General features: G+C 35.1%; 1 protein-coding gene across 1 annotated transcript in view; it reads right to left on the reverse strand.

Annotated features, from left to right (window-relative positions):
* Positions 1–916: 916 nt before the first annotated feature.
* Positions 917–27,226, reverse strand: part of LOC150093053 (very long chain fatty acid elongase 1-like) — a 35,040-nt gene continuing 8,730 nt past the window's right edge. Inside the window, exons 2-8 of the mRNA XM_090413555.1 lie at positions 21,221–21,282; positions 20,936–21,126; positions 20,756–20,836; positions 17,255–17,311; positions 10,309–10,414; positions 9,917–10,053; positions 917–3,951 (exon numbers count right to left, since the gene is read on the reverse strand). Of these exons, the coding sequence (XP_090269681.1) occupies positions 3,646–3,951; positions 9,917–10,053; positions 10,309–10,414; positions 17,255–17,311; positions 20,756–20,836; positions 20,936–21,126; positions 21,221–21,263 (921 nt within the window). The 5' untranslated portion in view covers positions 21,264–21,282 and the 3' untranslated portion in view covers positions 917–3,645. The remainder of the gene's footprint in view (positions 3,952–9,916; positions 10,054–10,308; positions 10,415–17,254; positions 17,312–20,755; positions 20,837–20,935; positions 21,127–21,220; positions 21,283–27,226) is intronic.

Raw genomic sequence — 27,226 nt, forward strand, 5'->3', positions numbered from 1 at the left:
TAAATGCAGCATTCTTCATCCAAAGATATAAGAAACTAAATTTAATATTTCCCCTAACAAGTTCTATTCCCTATTGGGATTAAGCAAAAGTCTTTTTAGCATTAAATAACTTTTTCTTTCTTTTTTATGGAAATCGGTAGCAGCAGGCAGCAGTTGAGTTGGTGATTACCAATGATTTTGAAAATTTCGGTCAAAAAGGAAGACAGCTGCCAATATCGTGATCCTAATCCACAACTGATATTATTGTCCGAAATACCGAAAAGTCTGTAGCTGATTTTTTCCTAGTGCCAGGGGATTAAAATCGAATTTACGGATTTTGACGCACATAAGCCTACTTTTCGGCTACAAAAATCATCTCGCACGAAAGAAGTTCATAAAATGTTTCTTTAGTCAACTAGAAATGTATCTACAACGGTTTTTCTCATCACACTCCAGCTTGAGTTGTAGAAACCAACGTAGTTGGCTTCTACAAACAGTCTTAAAAATGGAATTACTTTGAGTAGCAGTAGATCAAGATAAGTACATATCCAGACATCAAGGAAGGGAATTATTGTTGCATTTAAAAAAAAAAATGTTTCAGTTTCATTCCATATGGGCGTGTAAAACTTATCAAGATCTGGGAAAGTAATTTAAACTTCCCATCCAACAACCAAGGCTGCGTCTCATTGCAATAGAGGGCACCCTCTTAGAACCTTAGGCTTTTCAAATATCTTCAATTTATTTTGCGTGTTTTATGTTCGCTGTTACACTCTTTATATTGTATACCAAATGATGTATCTGTGGCTGAGACGAAATACTGAAATTCTTAAACCCGTGTTTAATTATTTAATTTTGCATATTGATTTCATTGTGTGTGAGTCTGTGGAAAGAATATTAAATACACCGTATAAAAAAAAGAAGTAATTTCAGAAAGGAGAAAGGAATTTTAATAGTTCTAGCAAGATACATCCAATACAAACACTAGACTATTGCTTGCACATGCAGTTGTTCGTTTAATCAATGGGTTTTCTAACTGTTACTTAGATTTTCCTCTGTTTGGAGAAAGAAATACAAGAGCATGTTTATAAAATATTGGAAAATACAAATAAAATTACTGAAATTAACATATTTACTCTGATTTTTGTATATCTGACTCCATGGGTTTCTTTTATCCTCATCAATTCTGTTGTCTACTATATTTTATCTAAACAGCAGAAAATTCCAGATAAAATATACAGATGGGTATTTTTCTGGATAAATTCATGAAAATGCTATAATATTATTTTGATTATTTTCCTTTTCTTTTAAATATTTTAGACCCAAAGAGAATTTAAAACATTTATCAATAAATATGGGGTAATATGAGGTGACATTACACTTAAATGCCAGTTTTTTTATTCAAGTTTTGCAATAATATTTTTCATATGATTCTATATTTTCAACTACTATTTTTCTCATTCAAATGCTTATTTGCGAATAGAGTTAAAGAAATACTAAACAGTTTTTTTTTTCCTTCACAACTTGTTACTGTATGTAATGTCGAATGCAAATGACCTCCCCTCTGAACATACAAAAATATAACAAAAATCGTGTATGGATGATTATACAGAAAATAAATCTTGTCAACTATAAGTTGAAATAACGAATTTTGTACAAAATCTCTCAAAATATTCAACATGACTTCAGAAGTACATGAAATACATCAATGTGCATTGCCTATGACTAGCAACAGTCTAAGACTAGATGCCTAAACTTGGACCAGAGAGAATGGGTCAGAAGATTTCATCCTCTCTTTCCAAGACTGGTCCCACAGGGGCAAAACTTGCCCCAAAGATGAGATGCTACAAAACTATTTAAGCACTAAATACTAATTGGGGTAACAGCAACTATCCTAAAGCTATAGAAAACTTGGAAACACATCTACTTCTTCTTCTAGGATTATATTTGTAATTAATTATTGTTAAGATAAAGTGTAATTTCTATTCCTTCTCCTGGTATTAACTACCAAATCTTCCCTAATCTTATTGGGAAATATAACATGGAATTGGATTACCACTTATCTAGATCGATAATCCCATATTAATTTTTCAATATTGGATTGACACTTTTTTGTAGATATTGTAAGGGAAGTATCTTCAGTTCTGCTAGAATTATTGCTCTTCAACTACGAGTTTCGTTTTCAATACAATTCTATGACAGTGCACAGAACACGAAGAAGAAAGTGCAAAAAGGATCGGATGAAAAATATGCGCACATAATTCAATTCTCATCGAGCAAATAGTCAACTTGTGACCATAGAATAAAAGGCAGTATTTCCTTCATAAACTTCTCATTGAGAACATAGAGAATAATGCTTGGATACTGTTGAAAACGGACGGTTGAAAATGGTAACCATAGTCCTTTTGTAGCATCTTATAAACAAACTCACAGACCTGACCTTGGCACTGGTAGAGAAACTACCACGTGGAATTTGAACGGGTGTTTTAGCTGAACTCATGAGTAATTCAATACAAAACTCCAACACAGACTAGCTTTGAATATAACTAGAGATTGAATCATTTTATTCTATCATTTCAATATTTTCTTGTATTACTCTAATAGAAAAGCACACGGATAATTTGCAAATGCGAAGCATAAAGTTTGATATAAAGCCTTTTCTTTGCACAGCAAAGCATTATCAAAATCAAGAAATATTCATGTGTTCATGCAAAGTTGAAAGCGGTGTTCCAAACCATACAAAAATCTTCATATGTGCAGTAAAGAGATAAATTATCAGAAGGCACAAAGATGACAAAGGCAGCAAGGAAGGACAGCTGGGATTTCCCAGATTCAAGTTATACATAAGGTTTTGTTTTATGTATAGAAAACTGGGATATAAAAGAAAACTCAATGAATTTGGAAAGCGTAAGATTGATATGTTGATGTCACAAATCTGTACGAAACAAACATCTAAAGATTTATACTTAAGCAAATCAAATAATTTTTCAAAATCGGTGGGTACAGTGATATGATCTAAGGCAATAGCTGTCGTGAAGCACAACTAACAGCAACAGAAGCAATAAAAAAAGAAACTTTGCCTTTAAATTAATACATAATGTAATTCATTACAAAGAATAGTTCGTTATCTGAAGAATTTTAACTTTTATTACTGATCTAACTCAACTTTCTTCTTGTTATATATTAATTCCTCAAAATTCAGTACATTTCATAATACGGGTTAATGGTTGTGTAACTAAGTGATTCTTAAAGGACGTGTCCTAATACCTTGATCTAGGTTTTATCCTATGACTGAACATCTATATAAAAGTTTGGCTTTATAATGATCTACAGTAAAGCTAGTCTCACAGAGATAATATCTCGCTATTTAGGTGTGCTAAATAATCACGTGCTTCGATGAACAGCAGTAGTAGTAGTAGGAATAGTAGTACAGACAGAAGTATATTTCTGAGTTGAGTTGTTTCGTTGATTCCTTGAAAAAGGAAGATAATTGGTGCAAAGCAAGTAATACTGTCGTAGGGAGTCATACCTGAGAAGTAATCATGGAAATGAGTAATTACAGGTTTTTGTTTTCGTGTTGCATTGATTAAATAGGGACATCTTTGTCTCTCAATAGCAATGGACTTGTCCAGGAGGATACATTTGACACCAATCCTCCTTAAAGTCGTCTTAAGTGCTAGGAAGAGATTGGTGCCTCTTGTGGACATCTGAGTTAAACGTGATATGTCCATTTGTTGGCAAATTTTGGGTCATCTCAATATTTTTGTCCATCTTGGGTTCCTCGTTTGACTTGATTGCAGATGGGGTCTTCTTGAACTTTCCATAACTGGTGTAGCATCGGATGTAGAAATCGAGAAACATCAGCCAAAAAAGTCCACTGAATACGAAATTCAGGAAGCTGAGGAAGTGTGGGTAACCACAGTTTCGTAGAAAAAACAGCTGTCCATAGTAGATGAAGAGTATTGCCAACTGGATCTGTAAACAGAAGAATATCATATTACTCCTGTTTATTGAATAATATTTTATCGATTTAATTACTGTCGAGACAAAAATAAAACATTTTCGGTAGTTTCCCAAATTCAAATTATTTTGATTTCAATGAATCGCATGCTACTAAGCATGCGATATTCAAGTTCTTAAGTGGAACTTATTAGCCACAAACTTAATAAGAATCCAGGGTACTTTTCTTTCAATTCTTAACTATAATTTAGCAAACATTAAAATTAATATTTTGACCGCACAAAAAAAGGATTTGGTGGTTCAAATCTAGTCAGCGACTAGAGGAAATTTTTCTAAGCCATTTTTCGACCGGTTTCCGAGTTAGTCGATCTCTGGCACGGGCTAACGGGGTTTTTTCTCCAGGAAAACGCGGGTTTTTCGTCCCGTAAACTCAAGAAAATCGACCGTCGAACCCACACTATTTTCAGACATTAAAAATATTGTGTTAGGGTTAGGGACCACGAGATGGCGGTACTAGCTTGCCACCTTCTTCACTGCGTACCGATGAATCAGTGATAGCCTTGGGCCAGCTATCTCTCTGATTGGCTACCAGTGGAGATTGAACTGCCCACTCAGTCTCCAAACGTTAGAAACGGCTTCGCCTACTCCCTATATGGGAACAAATAGGCGCTAAAGATAGGTAGGGTAATCAGGAATGCTGCTGATATGCAGGACTTGCAGAATGATTTGAATAGGCTGGAATTGTGGGCATGGGAAAATGGGTGTCAGTTCAATGTCAGTAAATATAAAGTCATTCACTTCGGCATGATTAGATATCCAATGTCGTATTATATTGATGGGATTAGGCTAGAAGAAACTGATGAGGCTAGGGATGTTGGAGTATTAATAGATAGGAAGTTGAAGTTCAGGGGGCCATGTGGCAAAGATTACAAATACAACTCAAAAGATAATTGCAATGCTGAAACGAACGTTCACATGTAAAGATAAGGATGTTGCCTCTTTACAAGACTTTGATAAGACCTCACTTGGACTACTGTGCGCAGGTCTGGTCTCCTAGTTTCTGTTGTCATTCTGATATATTGGAGAGAGTACAAAGGAGAGTGTTAAAAATGATATCAGTATTTTTGGAATACTGATTATGAAGACAGATTGAGAATTTGTAGACTGCAGACACTAGCAAACAGACGAAAGAGAGGTGATATGATTGGGACTTACAAACTTCTGAAAGGATCATTCAGGATTTCAGTTGATGGAATTTTTCAATTTATGGAGGGTGGGGAAAGGACGAGAGGGCATCCTTAGAAGCTGAGAATGAAGGGTGTGAAGGCTAGATTTTTCTCTCGGGCGGTGATTGGAATGGATTGCCTTTGGATGTTGCGAGTGCAAGCAGTGTGAATTAATTCAAGAATAAGTATGATAGCTGGTGTGTGTGTAGTATGTTTCCTTCCTCGATGAGGGGTCTCTCTTAATAATAATAATAATAAGAAGAAGAAGAAGAAGAATTTCATAAACCAATAAGCACAGTAGCGAACAAATTAATCCTAACACATATTTTCAAGAAAAAGTTTAGTTTCAGAAGAAAATAAGAACAAAAATTAAACTCCAACTTTGCCTAATAATTTGTATGTGTTCCTCTGTTCTTAATAAGTTGATTAATTCACTTAGGCATGGATTCTACCAACGCAGGGCATATTTTTCTTATTTCTGCAGCTCGAAACCATACTTTTATAATGGATTGCTTTAAGTTATTCTTTGTATCATAATTAAATTTTTTCACTATGGCCCACAAATTTGATATTGGGTTAATGTCAGGAGAGTTACTTGGCCACTGAAGCAATTGGATGTTGTGATTTTTGAGGAACTCTTTCATTTTTTTTAAGTCTGGCAGGGAGCGAGATCCTGTTGGAGAATGAGTTCTTTTTCTTTCTGGATTGTGGAACCACTCTTTTCTCCAATATTTTTATGTAATGGTCACTTTTCATCATTCCGTCAACAAGCACAAGTGATCCTGAACAGTCACGTGTACATGATCCAGTATCTTTTTAGCTGGGTGTTTAGGAGCTTGTTGAAGGTTGGCGGGAGAAGTCTTCTCAGCCGCTGATCTGTGAACATAGAGTACCCGCTTTCCTTGGATAAAGAAATGGATCTCATTTGAAAATATGACTTCTTCCACTTCTCAAATTCAATCTTTGTACAATTTTGTCCACTGAAGCCTCTTTTTCTGCATCGCCTTCATCAACAGATGTTTTTGGTCTGTGGGCAGTCCTCCCTGCTTCCAATAATCTTCGACGGACTGTCATGTCAGAAACATTAATCCCATTAACTGCCAATTTTCTTTAAGTATACAGCAAAGTCTTGGATTCATTTTGCTTTCCTAACTAGTAAACGATCTTGAGTAAGTGTAGTTTTCCTTTTTCATTCATTTTTTCCGTTTCTGTCAGGATAAAAGGTACCTGTCTCCCTAAATCTGTTTAAAATCGCATTAACAGTACTCAAGCCAACACCCACACTCATTGGCAATTTGCCTTTGAGACATGCAGGTGTGTGCTGAGAAAGAGTACATATTTCTGAGCGCTTTCTTGAAGATGTATCCATTTTATAGCTACATAAATTGAATAAAACACTACGAATGTCAACTTATTTACACTTTTCAAACCACAACACTATTAATAAACATTATAGAGAGATTTAAAACACGCAGCGCTCAACCAAAATAGTGAACTGGAACAAAATACCAAACTAAAATCAAACTCTTGACGAAAATTCAGCTTGTTCGGATTACTTTTTTCGCTACTGTAAAGCTACAAAAATTTTACGAAATATAATCTAGTTTTGATTTTACTTCTATATGAAATAAATATATGAATAGCTTTCATAATTAACGCTACTCAAGAGAAGTTGCAAAATGTACAGCAGATCACTGGCATTTGTGGGAAAATACGTGTTGCTATCCTCCAATGACGATAACACGAAGGTTGTCATCACTAGGGAATAACAACAGGAAGAGATTCAGAGGGAAGATACAAAGAATATAATCAGATGTTAGTTAGAAGTTATCAAACAGGATAGTGAATGAATGTTGTTAAACAGCTACTACTGCTTGTAAAGTCTTAATGGAAGATGGAAGAATGATTATTATTATTATTATTATTATTACTACATAACACCTCCAGGGAGTCCAAAGACTCATCGAGGGAGGGTACCCGCTCTACAGCTCTCTGTCTCCACCACTCCACTAACCGCAACTACATTCATCATCAACACTAGCGTCATCTACCGCTGACCACCACCACTATTTCCACAGACAATCACAAACATCCATGCCAACGGCGAACCCGCAGCCTTTCGGCTGGAGAGCGAATACGCTAACCAGTCGGCCAACCAGGCCGGCAATATGATAGTAGGCATTCAGTTAAAACTGAATCAATACGAAAATACTTATGGAAAAAGCATAAGAAATAGAACGTCTAGGAGAGATTGATTGGAGGGAATGGGGTGTGTGTGTGTGTGTGTGTGAGAGAGAGAGAGAGAGAGACAGTTAATTGATTTGATCGTGAAAAGTAGTGTATCAAGTCGAACTCAAGAATCAAGTACACAAGTTTATCGAAAACTGAGGAGACTGAGGGTATGAAGCGTGTGTCAGAAAAGATTCGAGTTACAACTCAACGCGAGAAGAGACTGGAAATCTGAGTATCATCACTGGTAAAGGAAAATAAATTAAGATCTATCCTGTCTGAAATAAACAGGAATGTGTTTTGATGTCAACAATATTCTTCTCATTCTATTGGAGAATATCAAGGTGAGCTGAGTTTAAAATCTGTTTTAAAGAATCCCGAAGCGTCGAATGTTTGAGAACTACAAAGCTTGCCAAATGAAGAGAGCGGATTATTATCATCAAAAGGATTGATTTGACAGATGTCAGTGCGAGGAAGATTCTGGTAGAAGCAGAGATTCTCGAGGTACGATGACATTGGGAAGGAAATCTCAATGGAGAAATCTGTGCCTCATGGGTAGTAATAAACAATTGTAAATGGTGAAAAGCAGATGATAGATAGATACAGTCCGGTAAGTAGGTTTCTATAACAGATATGATGAGATGTTCTTGAGAGGCCAAGGAGTTTCTTCAAACTTCTCCATGATTCATGTCCAAAGTTCAGAATGTTTACTAAGTGATTCACTGTACGCAACAGAATCGATATTAATTAGCGGGCAGTGGAAGTCTTCACTTCATTTTTGAGAAAATGGAGATATGACCAGTGATACTGGATTTTGTTGGCTGACCATTACCTTTTTTTGAAAGGGGCTAAATATATGTTTGATTTCATGTACTAAAGTAGAAGCTGTATGAGTATGATACACTGTGAATCAATATAGAATGGAAATTAATTCTAGACTACAAGTTTTGATTCACAACTAGGGATCACCAGAATTATTAGCATCTCCATAAGATTCTTTTTGTCGTCCTGGAGAAAATCGTATGTAGATGATAAGGTTGGGAGTATCATTTATGTTTGTTTTAAGCCAATATTATCAATGATTCATATTGTGGTCTTAAATTCTTTCTGTACGTTTTTTATAGTTGTATTTTTTATTATTTTTATTGGTTTAATATTATTATCGGGTTATTAATATTATTGGTTTAATAATATAATCAAAGCACTCCAGAATCAGAGAGATCCTGGAGAATGTATGGACCTCCTCCAGGCAATATACTTCACGCCAACAATCCACGAATAGCAATAAAATATCAATTGAAAAAGGTGTCCGACAAGAAGACTCTCTATCGCCCAAAATCTTTACAGCAGTCCTTCAAGAAATATTTAATAATATAAACTGGACAAATCTTGGTATAAAAATTAATAACAGAAATTTAATACATCTAAGATATGCAGATGATATCATAATTTTTGCAAACACTCAGAAGACCTTAATATAATGATAAAAGACCTATACCATGAAAGCAGAAAAGTCGGTCTAAAGAAACAAAACTCAAATCATGTTGAATCATTTTGTAACACCAAAAAACATAATAATAGAAAACAATTTCTTGGAAAGAGTCTCTTCATATACATACTTAGGTCATCTCATTGATCTAAACTGTGGACTCCAAAAAGAAAAATGATAGGAGAGTTCAACTTGCCTGGAGTGCATTGAGAAAATTGAAAAGCATTTTTAAAAACAATGATGTCCCACTCTGTTTAAAAAGGAAGACATTTAACCAGTGTATGCTTCCAGTCGTCTCATATGGTTTTGAAACTTGGTCGCTAACAAAAGCACTGGCAAATAAATTAACAACAACTCAAAGAAAAATGGAGAGGTTGATGGTAGGCATCACATTAAAAGATAAGAAGCGAAACACCTGGATAAGAAGCCAGACTCATATCACTGACATCATTCTTCACCACAAGCGACTAAAATGGAAATGGACCAGACATCTATCCAGAAGAAAAGATGAGCGATGGACCACCATACTAACGAACTGGATTCCAAAAAAAAGGGAAACGAGGTCGAGGACGTCCTAAAAGAAGGTGGAGTGATGAATTGTCAAATTTTGTTGGGGAAAATTGGTCAACCATTGACAAGAACAGAGAAAGATGGAGAGAACTGGAGGAAGCCTTCGTTCAGCAGTGCACAGAAAATGGCTGAAAAAAAAAAGAAGATTATTTTTAGGGGTTTTTTTAATCAGGAGTGAAGTTTTCATTATTGGTGATTTTCGTAGTTGGTGATGGAGACGAACTAATTAAAGCATACTCGAACTTCCCTTTGGCCGAGTAAGTTGCACTGGGAATATTTCAGGTAATCAGGTAGTCCCGTGGTGTGTTGCCATGTGAAATATCTGTATGCATTTAAATCTATTCATCTGTAGTCTTTATAATTAATAATGCTAAACACATACATTGCACAAATAAAACAATACTAATCATGAAATCCAATAGAAGCGGAAAAAAAGTTTCTTTGAATTTCAGTAAAAAGAACTTACCATTTGCAAGGTGGTGATGTACTTTTTCCACCATAGATACTTTTGAATGGCTGGACCCAGTCCACTTAAACCATAATAAAAGTACATTACTACATGCACAAACGAGTTGAAAAACATCATAACTACACTGCTTCCTCCTAAATAAATAAATAAAGGAAATAAAACAAAGGGTTAAACATTGAAATATTAACATTATCTGAAAATTCTACCTATAATTTCATTCAACTCTGAACATTAGTAAGAAATGCTTCTGTAGTATAGTTCCCATGGAAATAATCGAACTAATGACATTTATTATAAATTCCAGTACATCATTTTCTTTCATTATTGAATTTTGAATAGACCTGTCATTAACCAATGCATGTAAAAAGGAATAAATTAATTTAACTTACCAGGTGAGAGTTTGGCTCCAAACCAGCAAACTATAGGCACTGTAAAATGATGGACTACGTGGAGAGTGGTAATGTGAGTATACTTTTTACGAAGGACGAAGAAAACCTGAAAAAAAATTCAATGCAAAACTAAATGTAACTCACTCATTTATTATTATTATTATTATTATTATTATTATTACGGGCGACTCCAGGGAGTCCTTAGACTCATCGTAGGGAGGCCCTAAACATCATGTCCACACAACTATACGACATTCTCACCGTATCTATCATACCTTGCCTTGAACTTACTCACCGTTATAACATCCACAACAGACTCTGGCAGCTTATTCTACTCATTTACCACTCTAAAAGTAAAGAACCCAGCTCTAACACCCTTGCTAACCACACTCTTGCCCAGCTTCCATAGGTGTCCCATAGTTCTCCCACCACTAGTCCTGATCTCAAAACTGTCCTCTGAATTAATCCTATAGAAGCACTTTAGCAATCTGAATGTCTCAATCATATCTCCCCTTTTCCGCCTATCAACTAATTTCTGCAACCCACAAATCTTCAACCTGTTCTCATAAGGTTCATTCCATAGACCTGCTATCATCTTGGTCACTCGCCTTTGGATCCTTTCAACCTCCTCCTCATCAAGAAGGAACCTAGGTGACGAAATCTGGGCACAGTAGTCGAGATGAGGTCTTATCAAGGCTCTGTACAGAAGTACAATAACTTGCTTGTTTCTGCTCGTCAAAGTATTTTTCAACAACCAAGTGAGTTGATGAGCTGATTTAGCTACGTTTGCAATGTTCCCCCTAAACTTCATCTCCCTATCCACCAACACTCCCAGGTCCCTGGCCTCATCACTCTCCTGGAGTACCGTTCCACCAATGTGGTATACTGCTGCTAATCTTTTCACCCCCAAATGCATAACCTTACATTTTATCACATTAAATTGACATCCATTCTCCTTAGCCCAGAACTACAATCTATCCAAGTCTTCCTGCAAGATTTTGACATCTTCTGCATTCACTATTGCCCTACCCAACTTTGCATCATCAGTGAACAAATGAACTGTTCCCCTTGGATCCTTCCCTATATCATTAATGAACAAATTAAACAGCAATGGTCCAAGAACAGAACCCTGCGGAACACCACTAGTCACAGACCGCCTTTTGGACTCTACTTGTGAATAAACTACTCTCTCTGATATCTCTCCATCAACCACCCACCTATCCATCTCACCAACCGTATATCTATTCCCATATGTTGTAGTTTACGGATTAGAATTCCATGTGGTATCCTGTCAAAGGCCTTAGCAAGGTCCAGCAGTATCGCTGTAAATCCATTACCCTTATTCAGCTCAGCCGTCACTGTATTATAAAACGTGAGCAAGTTACTGAGGCATGATTTACCCTTCACAAAGCCATGCTGCCTCCCATACAGTATCTCACTTTCCTGAATCTTTCCCTTGACTACTTTCTCCAAGACCTTGACAACGACTCCTGCTATGCTGATCGGTCGGTAATTTGCAACAGTAGTCTTGGATCCTCCTTTATGCAGTGGAACTATTTTCCCCTCTTTCCACACCTTCGGGACTAAACCAGACCCGAGACTCAGATTAAACAACATGGTCAAGGGCAGTGATAATTCTTTAGCCCCTTCACGTAAGACCCATGCCGGTGTACCATCCAATCCCACAGATGTATTCACATTAAGGTTCTTTAATAGACTATTCACCTCCACTTCATTCATCACAATTCCCGTATAAACTAATGATTTCTTCATTTTCTCAATGTCACCACCTGGATGATATACTCTTGCAAAGTACTCGCTCAGTAATTCCACTATATCGACTGATTCAGTGACCTCCTTACCATCGTCATTCCTTAAAATCATCCTGCGTGTACAGTTTTTTTTTTTTTTTGGCTTGCAGCATATTGAAAGAACTGTTTGGGAAGCTCTTTAGATTGCATAGCTAGTTTCCTTTCATAATCCGCTTTTGCTTTTTTACCATACTCGTTACCCTTCTGGCCTGCGCTTTATACCGTTCGTGTGCCTGCAGGTCATACCTTTCTTTAAATTCCCTCCACAGTTGTTTCTTTTTTTGCAGCTCAAGCTTAATGGTGTTATTCATCCATTTAATCCCTACTTGTTTTACTATTCAGACCCTAGGTATACAATCAGCCATAACCTCCTGTAAATGCTCCTTGACCACTTCCTATGCTCTATCGATATCCAGTCCTTGCAATTTTACATGCCATGGCACTGATCCAAACAATCTCTTAAGCTTGTCATACTTGCCAGCACGGTAATTCCACATATACCCTGTCTTAATCGAAAATTCCACACCTTTAGCTACCTCCCAGGTCAAGACCTTATGATCACTCTCACCAATAGGTGGCGACATGGTCATATTCATTACAGTCAAATTCTCAGATGCTATTACCAGGTCAAGCACTCTCAAACCCCTAGTATTTTCAATTACATGCTGTCTCAGATAGTTATCCCCTGATAATTGAATAAAATCCATTTCCTTCCTCACATATGTCCTCTCCTCCTTCCAATCAATGTTACCATAGTTGAAATCCCCCATAATAATTACCCTCCTTCCACTCATTTCATCAATTTGTTTATGCATACTATCTCCACCATCTATTCCATCACCTGGTCTATAGCAGCACCCAACCGTATATTTTGTTCTGCCAGTCTCAATCTCACACCAAATAGCCTCAAATGAGCTCTTTTCACTATCCTGCAATACAACTTCAATTCTCCTTGGCTGCAGTTCATCTCTATCATCAATAACACTCCTCCCCCGATTTTATTCTCTCTGTCCCTCCTAAAACACACTATAACCTACACATTCTATCCCACTAACTATGTCATCTTCCGTCAGCCTTGTTTCACTAATGCCAATAACCTGTGTCCAGGAAGAGCCAATCAAGGCCAAAAATTCTTTCTTCTTGTTCCTAACACTCCTGGCATTAGTATTCATGAAATGCAGAGGTCCCTTTGTCCCACCTCTATCTTGGTGCGCTATTCTAACTATCCCATTCCGATTTCTTGTCCTCAGTACTGGCTCGGGTACATTATATACATTCTTACACTCAACTGTCTCACTGATGTATGCAATCTCCCCCCCCTCCTTGGTAGTTCTAGTTTCCCTGGTTCTGCACATCCATTTTCACTTCACTCAGCAACACTTTTTCCAGTCTCCGCACACCAAATCCATTCAAATGCAGGTGATCCATCTTGTATAAATCCTTTCGCCCATCAAACTCATTCCACACTACACCTTCTGCATAACCTGCGCATAAAGTCATTTGCGATTATGGCCCTCCTCCTCTCTGTCGTACCACGGAAACAGACTCACCATTCTAACTCTGTCACTCTTTTCTTTCGCTACCTTTAACAATACTTTCAAGTCCTCTATCATAAAAAAATTATCTCCTTTCAATTCATTCGTACCCGCCACAACTATCAATTCTTTCACCCTCTGTTTTTGCACTCTAATACTCTCACTTACATCCTTAAATTTCGCACCCGGTAAGTATGATTTAGTTAAACTCCCATCTATCACTCTTAATAACGAGTCACCATACAACACTCTTTCCTTCATTTCAGAAACTCTCCCACTCTTACGCTTATTTTTCCTTTCAAACTCTTGTTTATTTCCGTTAGCCGAGGCACTCTGAAAGAGTTTTGCAGGTGCGCCAACTGCCGCTGCGCACTGTGTATCACTGCGCGCAGCCTAGCGATCTCACAAAATAATAATCATACAAAATAATTCCTCATTTTTTTCATCATTCAAACCATTTTCTCTCTCTGTATAGTTGCTTTCACTCTCTCTTTGATCACCGCTCTCATTGCCATCTTGTACAACATCGCAATTCCTTATCAAGCCACTATTTTCACTCACATTCTGGCTTTCTTCAACCATAACTATCTCAGCACCTGACACATACTTCAGTTCCTCACTTTCCTTACACTTTCTGCACATTCTCCCACCACTATTACTTTCCATCCAAACTCCAGCCTCCTTCGGGAATGCATACATCCCACACACATCACATTGGACAAACTCCCTCACATTACAGTTTTTTCAACAAAGGCGACGTATTTTTGGACGCCATTATCTTACGTCTCATTTACGTCATGTGACGTCAATGACATCTACTCTATGAAACGTATCGTTAAAATACTAAGTTTAAATAAAACGTAATTCACACCAAAATCACACAGACACAACAAGCTACCAAAAATAAACAATACTACGTTAAGATTTAAACCAATATTCCAATTTTCACTGAAAATTATATTTGGCTTTCGGGAGCTCTCTGAAAACATTACACACCATGTAGCCCTCTAGCGGCAACTAAAAAAAACGTATAGGGGAGGAGTATGATTCAAATTTAAATGTATGATTTATTATTTAAATGGATCGTTTACTTAACTTATGGATTACTTTTTTAAAGATGATAAAATGCTAAGTTTCTTATAAGTAAAGCTTATAATATTTCCAAGGCAATTCATTGGCGTATTCGAGATGTGACATTCCTCAAAATATATCTCCCTAGAACCTCACATTTACGGACTTTCCCAAATGTGGGACAGACATACTTTAAGAATAATCCATTACTAATGAAATATCAAGTAGAATCAACTAATCTGATTAATAAACTTTCATGGTATATGAATGACGATATTGGCTGTTAAGAACTAATATATAATGAAATTATAAACAGCATTCAAATGGTTAAAAGAAATATACTCGGCCAACCACTCGATTGGCTGAGTGGTTAGCGTATCCGCTCTCCCGCCAAGAGACTGCAGGTTCTAATCCTGCCTAGGACATTAATGTTTGCGATTTTCTTTCACTTTCATACAAACAAATATATATACTCTCCCAAGATGGACCGGGTTACCATGGAAAAAGTAGACCCAATTCTCCCACAATGGGAGAGGCCTTCCCCCTGTAGTGGGTGGAAAGACAGGCCAATCATCATCATTAGCCATTATGAAAAAAAAAAGTATAAAATATAAAGCTCTTTTGAGCAAATAACTCTATCTTTAGTGGTTATATAAATCTGCAATATTTAGCACACCGTTAACAATAATACACACATACGCAGACACACACACACACATACAGGGTGTTCGGGATAAATTTGACATATTTATAATTATTTATATTTTTCCGTAAGTTACATGTATTAACACACACTTCTCTTCATTTAAAGGTTTGGACCCTTCTTCATTCATATACAAGATGTCAGAAAGGATGGATAGCTGGAACCCACCTGAATCATGGAAGAGAATAACTTGTATCATGATGATTCGTGCCCGCCATCAAAATAAGGATATTACGACTGCTGCCCAATGCTCCCTGAATACAGCAAAAACAATCAGGCATGAACTAGAGACTTGCAATGGTGACTACGAGGATGTAGCAAGAAGAAAGATCCCTAGCAGACGATCTGATTGCGTTCGTACAGCAGAATTCCTCGCAAATCTGCAGGAACAGGTGTTGAAGAACCCTGGCATTGGAATTCGGGCTTTGTTCGTGGAGTTGCTAACTGTAATCAAGCCCTGGATAACAAGGGTAGCCAATGGTAGGCCGTATGTATGGCAGCAGGATTCGGCCCCTTGCCACACCTCTGGCAAAAGTCAAAAATGGTTGTCTGAAAATTTCTACGACTTCACCAGTCCAAATGTTTGGCCTCCAAACTCCCCAGACCTTAACCCCATGGATTATTTTGTATGGGGCGCAGTTGAAAAAGACACCAATCGCACTTCCAGTAATACAAAAGCCCAGTTAATGGATAAAATTAAAACAGTTTTTGCGGCCCTTCCCAGGGAGACTGTAGCATCAGCTTGTTCGAGGTTCCGAAGCAGAATTGAAGCTGTGATCGATGCTAATGGTGGTTATTTTGAGTAAATCTTGTTGATAGTATTGTAATTAACTCTGCCTGTAATGTATTTTTGTCAATTCATTAAATTTAATAGATACAAAGAAGATTTTCTTTTTCCTTACGAAACTGTCAAATTTATCCCGAACACCCTGTATATTATGAATATATAGTACTGATACTGGATATTTAATACGTTCGATCGCTGTCATTTATGAGAGCTGTCGTTATTATAATAGTTAAAATATGTATATAACGAAAAAGCTTTAAGCTTCTAGCATAGCTTTAATATAAGTTTACATACAGTCGTCACTTTTGTAATCTGAAGCAAATTTAATTGATAGGACTTAAAAAGGCTTCAATTGGCTAATTTATAATATAGATTTATTTATAATATCTTCCACATTAACTATATTGAGATTGAGACCAAACTGAATCACCATCATTAATGAGAACTACTATATTTTTCTTCTTCTTCTTCTCTTCACATATTAGGCCTAGTGGCCTGTTATGGGACTATTCTTAGCCCATCTAAGCCGTACTCGTTCCGAGGATAGAATGGCTAGCCCTATGTCTATAGAAGCGTTGAGTTCTCAAGAGCGGTTTGCCTGCATGCGGGAGGAAAAACCCCAGATAAACTGGGGAGAAAAACCCTGCTGTCCACGCCCAAGACCGGCTAACTTGGCTATGTCTGAGAAAGGTTCTTAAGCTCCTCATGTCGTCGGCGAGAATCAAGCCCAGGACACTCATTTACCAGGCATATGGTTGCGAAGCTCATAGTCACTCAGCTAACTGCGCGGACGCTATATTTTTATTTTATTTTATTATATGTGTTGTTTGTCCATGAAAGATTGCAGTCCTGTATAGTACATTGGTACCATGAATGGGCTAAGGGATTTTTTTGTTAATATTTTATTTTTGTAGAATTCCGAACACACACACACACACACACACATGTGAATTAGAGAATGATAAGTGACAATCAGTAAGTTTTATTGTCGAAATAATGAATTTTAATTGAAGATAGTTACCATCGCCATTGTACTTACCGTGTCCATTAGCTCCAGGAGCTTTCCTACCCAGAACAGGTATGTGACAAAGGCAAACTGAAATAATAATAATGATAATTATGAGAGGAGATAGATACGGAACTAAAGAAGAATTGAATCATTCTAGTGTTCAGTTATGCAATATTTGGAAAATGTGAATACAATTAAAGTATTCACATTTTCCATTCTGCTAAAGTTATTGCAACAACAAAAAATTGTTTACATTTCATAAATTCAATATAAACCTCAATAGGGTCTTTATATATATATATATATATATATATATAAGATACCAAGTTATTTTAAATATAAACCTGGTTTTTTACTCCATTTCCCATTATAACTTGGTATCTTTAACATATATTATACCCAAGGTAAAAAAAAAAAAAACTTTCTCTCTCTCTCTCTCTATGTGTATATATATATATATATATATATATATATATACTGTATACACACACACACACACACACACACACACACACACACACACACACACACACACCTAAACCTCTTTTTACGCGATTTTTAATCACTTTTACGCGACCAACCTAAAGTCTAAGTTAGGAAAAAATCTGTAATTCAAGAAAATTCTGAGAATTTTGTAGAATTGCATTCTCGTTTCAATTAAGAAAATTCTAAATTCTTACGAATTTCATTTATTGGGAATTCCCCGAATTGCATAACTGATTGCGCATAAAAAAGCAGTTCTTAGCGGTTTGAATTTGGTGTTTGAATAGACAACACAGTTACCGCATTTTTTTGCATTTGCATTTTTTAAGTAAAATGAAAATAAACATCGCGTTATAAAATTAATAATTTTGCCAAGAAATAATAAATGGTAAGCTATATGTAATTTTCAAACTTTCATTTCATTAACCGAAGATTTCAATCCAGTCCCCACATGATGTTGTCGATAACCAAAAAAAAAAAAAAAGCCGTTTTCTTGGATATAAAAATTCAAATTTTAGATCGTCTTCAAACTGGGGAAGGTGCGACGGCTGTGGGTAAGCATTTTGGAGTCCGTGAATCAACTGTCAGATCTATAAAGAAAAATGAAGAGGCTATTAGAAAAGCAGTATGTTCTGGTACAAAATCGAGTGCGAAATTATCATCATACAGAAGAGATGTTGTTCTAGGAAAGGCCGAAAAAGCTTTAGTGATGTGGATAGAAGATAATGTACAAAAAAGAATGCCAGTTGACGGAAATTCCATCAAGCAATCAGCATTGAGATTTTATGATGATGATGATTAAAAAACTGCAGCCAGATACTTCATCTCAATCGAGGAAAAAATATGAATTTCATGCAAGAAATGGTTGGCTGGCTAAGTTTATTAAAAGACATGCTCTTCATAATATAAAAATTAAAGGTGAAACGGCTTCTGCTGATGAAACAGCTGCTAAAGCATTTCCACAAAAATTGCTAAAATAATTGAAGATGGAAGTTACTCTCGTGAACAAGTTTGGAATATAGATGAAACCGGCTTTTTCTGGAAAAAAAAGGCCAAACTTGCGTATCAAAAATGCAAAAAAACTGTTGGTGGGTTGAAAACAGCAAAGGATCGCATACCACTCCTATTTTGTTCGAACGCTTTAGGAGATCGGATGTTAAAACCACTGCTCATAAATCGATCATTAAGGCCACGGCCAATGAAAGGTGTAGATTTTCAAAAATTGCCAGTTTCATTGGATGGCCAACAAAAAAGCTTGGGTGACCATTGATATTTTCACTGAGTGGTTCCACAAACATTTGTTCCAGAAGTTAGACGCTATTTGAATGACAGGGGTCTCGAATTTAAAGTGCTTTTGATTCTTGATAATGCACCCGCTCATCCTGCCATAGAACATACAAATGTGCAATTTTTTTTTCTGCCGCCCAATACCACATCATTGCTACAACAGATCGGGGTATAATTGCGACTTCTAAAACATTATGTCAGACGAACATTTCAGTACGTTTTGAACAAGCTAAATGATGATGAAACACTGTCAGTTATGGATGTATGGAAAAAATTTTCAATTATGGATTGTATTGATCAGGTTGGATTATCGTTATCTGAATTGAGACCAGAAACTATGAATGCATGCTGGAAAGCTATTTGGCCCGCATGTGTTAAAGAGAATGCTCCTGTTCCCTTCAATCATACTGCTGAATTCCCCAATATAATAAGTTTGGCATGTGAAATTGGCGGAGAAGGATTCGACGATCTTACGGAGGCAGGTATTGAAGAACTGTTAATTGATAAACCTCTTAGCGAAGACGAAATAGTGGAAATTGTTTCTGAGACTCCTGAAAGTGAAGAAGTTAATGATAATGATCCAGATAATCCTACTTTTACTGCTGATATAATTAAAGAAGGTCTTAAACTGGCCAGTAATTTAGGCAATTATTTTGCCCGATCCAAATGAAGAACGTGCTGGGAAGTTTTCACATGAGCTTCAGTTGTTAATGTCGCCATAGAGAGAATTATATCGCGACTTATCTAAAGAATCAACACAGCGATTAATAACTGAGTTCATGCCTAAAACTACTGAAACAACCAGTGGTACTTTTGTTCAAGACATGACAAGAATTCCACAAGTTGAGGAAGAAGTCGATGACGATAATACCATTACTATTACAGTCTCACGAAAACAAAAGCTTTCGCGTTTATTGTCAGAAACTGATAGCGAATAACATAATTTTTTTATACAATCCTTAACAAACAACTGAAATGAATATGTTTTTTTTAAAGTTATTAAAATCCCTTATATGTATGTGTGTTCTCCATGAAATGTAAATAAAAATCTTATGATCCTAACGAATTTAATGTTTGTTATTTTCATTATTTTGCTTATATTTCAGATTTGGAACCAATCTTCACTTTTTCTATGGAGTCAGTAGTTCTTTTTACGCGAATTCTATTTACGCGTAATTTTTAGGAACGTATCTATCGCGTAAAAAGAGATTTAGGTATATATATATATACATACATACAGATAGGCAAACTAGTCATTATTGTGCTATATAAAGGTAAGATAGTACTTCATTACAGAAATTAAAGAAGAACAAAGACCAATAAGAAATTTGATAATTTTTCTTACACGAAGGAACATAAGTTAGTTATATTCCGTAAATGTGTTATTGCTTTCTTGACAATTCAAATGTTTTTAAAATCATCTGATGGAATACAAGAAAAACATTGATAAAGAAATCCCCCAAATTAATCAAAATAATATGAACAAAACTGGCAAATTAAACAAGATATAGATATAGCATCACTACTGGTTCGTTATAGTATGCTGCATAACATAGAGAATTCTGGATAGTGAATCATAACCACAAACTTCAGTATCTGAAGTCCTTTTATTTAAATTTATTTTAATATATTTACATATAAAATAATATTATCTCTTAAATTAATAAGTATAATTTCAAATTAGTTTCGTTTTTTCTGTTAAAATGAATAAATCTATTGACACCTTTTATTTTATAACATAATAGAAATTAATTAACTTACCTTGTAAGAATCGGGATCATGAGAAAAATCACACGGCTGACATCTGAGATCATATTTTTTAATAATTGTTATCCGGGACGTCTATTAACAGAAATGAACGAGTTGATTAAAAAAAATTCGACTACTGGAGGTAAAAAGTAATGAGTTAGCTATAGTTGGTCATGGATCAGGATCACTTACCTGGTAGCAGACATAGACATTCTGAAGCGACATGCTTATATTATGGATTAACATGGGCATCTTAAGCACAAATGGATCCCTTCCTTTCATGATCCTTGGCCCGATTGCTTTCACAAAGAGCAAATATATGGTGACGATGTATAGAGTGGGCTTCAGATCCTGCATTAGAGGCCAATTGGCCACTCGAGGATCTAGGATGGAACACAAATGAATGAAACAAAGCATAAAAAAGTGTTTAATTTATAAAAATTTTTTGAAAACATTTTTTAAAATTTAATATCTTACCTCCAGCGCCATAGAAGGCCTTTCCTGACGTATTCCAAGCCATGTTTTGTTGATTTTACTTCCTAACAAAGAAAGAAAGCAAGATGAAGTACTGAGGAAGTATAATAACATCGGTGTAAATGCAGAAGTCGTTAAACTATTCATATAATTGATAATTTATTCACATTAGATTACATTATCTTCCTAATAAGCACAACATTTCGACATGATATAATATTTCTCTTATTATGTTCATTAAATTCCTATCAATTAATGCTTACATGGTTATTTAGTGAACGTTCTCTTAGATGAAGATGACGATTTAGGTATACCATAGTTCTACTATCTAAAAGTCAACGATATTCCCAAAACCACTGTTGGACTCTTTTATGAGGAATCATTCAAAAAGTTAAACCTCACATGTGAGAAGTTGCCGAACCAATCGAATGCATCAGCACCTTGTGTTAAGAGAGTACAGAGGTTCATTTTGAAAAGCCTGAGAAGCCCTTGGAGAGTACCTGGAGTAGATGACTATTCTAGGCAATGGAGGCAGATGAAATCAAAGAGGAAAGAGAAGCAGATATTCAATGGATTTACACTTGAACAGCAAATGAAGGTTGAGGCATTGTTGTTCATGTTACTATTGAAGAAAGTGGAGGAATGATAGATGTCACTTCAGTGGAACAGCTCCTATGTCGGTGCCAGTAGATTGTATTTTATGAAGAATTTAACATTACTAGAAGTAAAGACACGTGCATTTTTTCCAGAAAAGATTGTACTTTGGTAGCATTGAAGATGACTAGATCGTCCATAGCATTTGCGAAGAAAATATGACAATTCTCTCTCTAAGAATGCAGAAATATTTATAAGAAGTTTTCAACTAAAGGTGAACTACTTGGTCGCATATGATTGCAGCATAGCCTTTCCTCCTGGAAGCACTAGTTTTTAATCTCACAAACAAAAAACTGGTCATATAAAAAACTTATGTCCTCATTTATTTCGTTTTTGTAGCCGTATATTCTAGATACTCCCAGTCGTATAAAGCCAATCAAATCCAATCGGTATATTGTTATTGTAAATTAATCATGAAATTACCATTTTTGATTCATTTCCAAAAATCTCTTTCGTCACTCTCCCTAAATTAAATCAAAACTCATTAATAACATCTCAACAGCAACAATAGTAAATAACAATATTCTTGGTTTATTAGACGTACTTCGAAAAGGGGCGGAGGCAACTTATGTTCTACAATATCTCTAGAAAGATGCACATGCAAGATGTTAAAGGCGTCGTTCATATTCCTTCACATAGCTTATGTTAAAGCTATTATGTGTTTGTGTTTTTACAGCTGAAATATTTACATTGTTTTTCTCATAAAAGTATTTAAAACGAAACGTATAAAGATTACTTTAATCTTATAAATCTTCTGAGTTATGAAATTCTCTCACCTCTTGTAAAAATGTGTTTGCTCAAAGAATATTAAAACTGCCTAAAGACCTACTGACAGAACTTTCTCTTGTGAGACAACTATACAGAATTAGGAAAGAGTGCCATCAACTGATTGGGATTTGTAAGAACGTTCACGGGATACATTATTCAACGTAATAGATATACAGAACATTCATGATTGAATTCAGTTTCTTCAAACTGATTATTCAAATCTTAACTCACGGTAGTTTTTTGAACAGGCCTGAGAGCAATCGCCGGTCTAGTGGATAGCTTGTCTGCAACCTAGAGTCAGTTAAAAGACTAGGTTTAAATCTCACTGTGGCACGAATGTTTGCAAAAGTCATAAATTGGAGGCTTAAAGTAACTTAAAAAAGTTCCATGTTTGGTCTGCAAAGAACAAGATCTTTCAACAATACCATAGATGCAGTGAGCATCTATGGTATTGTCGAAAAATAGTGATTATCATGGTCCTGATCGAAAGTTTTACTATACTTTATAAGTAAAACTGTATAGAATTTGTCTGTCTGTATTTAGTACAGTGAACGAGATCTCTCATCATTGTTGTAATTATTCTCCTTAGTCATGACATGATATCACTCACCCTTGACTATTTCATAGTCACAATTGAGGAAGGTAGTATCTCTATTTATCGACAGAAATAATATCCTTATTAGTTTTCAGAATTTCAGAATTAAAATTACCATCCCTTTGGGTCACATGTGCAGTTCCAGTTATATTGTTCGTTAACTTTACTAATAATATTTATATATAACTAATGGATCAAATTCTTAATGGTGTTTATAAATTCAATTAAAATTTGAAAAATAAATGCCATTTCAACCAACGAAAAGCTATTTAGATTTCAAATATTCATAATATTAATAATCTTATGTTATTATAATAAAAATCACATTAGGATTATGTTCCGTACCATACAGTGTACTCGCTAGCATGATTTTGTTGATATTCGTGCCATGAGAAGTTTTAGTCAGATAAAGAGAGATCTAAAAATTCGGATCAGTGAAGGGAAGGAACGATCATGATCTAATAAAGCTATTTTCCTTACGAGAAATAAGTTGAAACACATTATAAATAATATTCAATATCGTAATTTAAATATCTGTGAAAAAAAAATAAATAAAATCTTTTGTAACGGACAGCTCAATTGGATATTGAAATTAGTGATATCACAATTAGTAAAAACTATTCATAGAATTCTTCAAACTTTTCTAGTGGCATTTAAAATTAGAAAGAGAAGATAAAACTCTATATAAGATATTCTTAGTCGATTTTACCGTTGCTTTACGGCACGTGCTCCTACCAACTGCCATATTACAAGTCTCATTAGTTCAGATTGGTGGATGTGGGTCACACGCAACTACTTCTCCTCTCAATGAAGAGGAAACGCGATTTGGCGCCGTCGTTATTTGGGTTCGGGTCTGCAGTTTGTCGTGAAGTGCATCTTAGCTTTTAATACCGTGGAGGCCATCGAGGCAACGACTTCTTAATTATGTGCTGTTTTTAAGTATTTTTTAAAGGATAATTACATTTTATTTTATATCCGCTGTTTTCATTTAAATGAAAATGGAGAAGTCATCTACGAAATTATCTTCAATTTCAATGTCCTTCAGTACATTGTATTTGTGAATAATTTACTCTTGACATCTTCAGTCTTATTAGCGAAAAAAAAGGGAACTTGTGTATTTCGAGGATCGCAATACAGTGCGATAGTAATCCTAGACAGTCATCCCCCCCCCCACACACACACACCTTCGACATTAATAGAAGACAATAAATTTGAAAGTGGAAGCCGAAATCGAGTAGTAACACAGGAAGTGTCTAAAGAGATGTGAAAAAAAAAAACTCTACCCTTATAACTTTTTATATATACGTTTCAATCATGTATTTATATATTAGATTTATTTTTAAACAATGCGTTTCAGATTGAATTATGACCCCGCAAAAAAAAAAGAGCGAAACGTGTGCTATGGGACGATTAAAATGAAGGCAGAAATTACTAACCACTACCAATCTGGAGAGATTCGTGGATGTATGGATGAAGATATTCTTTGAGAAAACTGGCAGGGTTCGAAAACATCAGAATAGAAGAAAGCCAAGAACATCAGAGGATATTGAACCTACTCGTGCTGACTTCCAAAATATTCCAAGGAAGTTCACCCGTTGTGTCAGTCACCAAATGCAAATTCCACTTGCAACTTACTCATAAGCACATGGATAGAAAGCTACAGTTCGATACGTACGTACATGCGTGAGCCAAATTATTATTATCAGCCGGCATGTTTCTGGCCAACCGACCTTCAAGTGTGTAAAAAATCAGAAGTTAGAAATATTCTTCAAATATATATGATTTAATAGAAACCTCCATAACTCAGTAGTTAATGAAATGTTCTTTGACTGAAAAGACCGTTCGAATCCTGTGTAGCACACGACTTCTATAAAGACTTTTCGCCCGAAAAATGAAGAATCAGTGTCATATGAATATGACTGTTTTTATCTCCCAGAAACTCAGCTTTTTCGTTTTGCAAGACAAACTAACCTCAGAACACACGCAGTTGACAGCTTTAGTAGACTACACTAAGATTAACTGCTATATCATAATATGAATAGAATCATTAGGAGAAGTTGAATATTTTGCTCTGAAAGTGCGTTGCTCTGTGTGTGAGAGAGAGAGAGAGAGAGAGAGAGAGAGAGAGAGAGAGAGAGTGAGTCTTAGGTAATGAAAAATTCGACAGTTGAACTGAGCGAAAAATGTTCAGAAAGTGCCTTTAAAGCACCTCTTTCTAAACCAAGGTAAAGTCGCCGATGAATCCAACAAAGATTCCACCAAGATATATTAAGTATGAAAACCTGGCACTGAGGAGAATAAAATCTGTTTATTCTGCCAGTTCGTGATGGATGGACTCTATTCAGAGATACTGCCTATAAATACGATGCAAAACAGCAATGAAAATATCTCCTACAAACATTTTCCCCCTCCCTATTTTAAAAAATTAACCCTTTCACTTTTTTCCCCACCCTATATAAAAGTATATGTTTCTATATATTACGAAAAAAACCCGGGTTTTTCTAACTTATTCTACCAAACTGCCTACCCCCCCCCCCACACACACACACCACACACACACACTCTGCAGTTCTCGACATCGCAGACAGAGGAAAAGCCACAACACCCAGAAAAAGGTATGTGCAATTTCTATTCCTTAAGCTACATATACTTTTTAGTACATCTACACTCATAATGCCCTAAGAACCCATGAGTAAATAGCCAATGACATTTAAACAGGGGTACTCCTAAACTGAAGCAGACAATATAGCTGTATTATAATAATAATAAATTTTATTTAAACTTTTAAGATGAATTTGTATTCAAAAGATTAAAAAATAAATCCATTAAAAATAAAAGCTTAAAAAAATGGTTTCAATATCTTGAATCCTTCTAATAGTTGATAATTTTTGCACGAAAACCATTAGCTTTTATTAAAAACAAATAATCATTGAAGGTTTTAAAAAAATTGTGCCATATATTGTCCATTCTAAATACCATTTAGCATATCACTGGATATTCATATTTTATAGATGTAACATTTATGATAATATTATTATGCAATAATACTTATTTTAGTTTCATATATTAATATATAATAATCTTATTACTAGTATATTTTAAATAATCGTATTTTACATAAATAATATATATTTTAACAGTCTAATTTATATTATGCATTTATTGTAGTTAATGTGTATTAATAGTACCGAAAATATTTTAACATAATTTTTATGTTAATAATTATTATTAACATAATAATATCATCACTTACGTAAGATTAATTAACTAATGTCACTAGGTTTAAGCAAAATTTAAAATATTATTAAGTTATTTTAAAAATCAATTTTTATTTTCTGCGTTATTTTATTAATTATATTATTTTATTTCTTAAATACTGAAGCGAATAATGCAAATTAATCATTTGATATTTGTTCAAAATGGAATAGACATGTCGTGTAAATGAAATAGAATTTAACTTTATAATAACTGCAATTAATATACATATTTCTCTTTTTAAATTCTTTGATTATTTTCGTATGATTTATGTGACAAGTTATTAAGAGCATCAATAATATAAAACAAGAAAAAATGTTCTCTACTGTTGTTGATTATAAATTATGCCTTTTCTTTTTTCAAGTTTCTTTGGAAATTCATAAATTATGTATACGAAACTTCTCCGGCAGCATTTCTTCTGTGAAAATCGATGTACTCGGTAGTCATACTGGAGCCATATCACACGAACGTTTGAATGCGCAGTATTCAGCTAGACTGCTTCTATACTTTTAATGTCTCGATTGAAATTTCAGTTTCGTGTACCCGGATGATCGTTTGAATTTCTTCTTTAAATGGCGCATATAAATTGTAGAAGTAGAACAGAAATCATTCTGTTTTTATATATTTGAACTTAAAAATGATAAAATATATAAAATATTTTAGAATATTTTATATATTAGAATAAAAAAAATGATAAAATAATAAATAAAAATATAGATATATAAAAAATAAACATA

This window comes from Typopeltis vanoorti, chromosome 24 (genome assembly GCF_054136105.1).
Source record: "Typopeltis vanoorti isolate ZY-2024b chromosome 24, IOZ_Tvanoo_1.0, whole genome shotgun sequence".
NCBI classification, from domain to species: domain Eukaryota; kingdom Metazoa; phylum Arthropoda; class Arachnida; order Uropygi; family Thelyphonidae; genus Typopeltis; species Typopeltis vanoorti.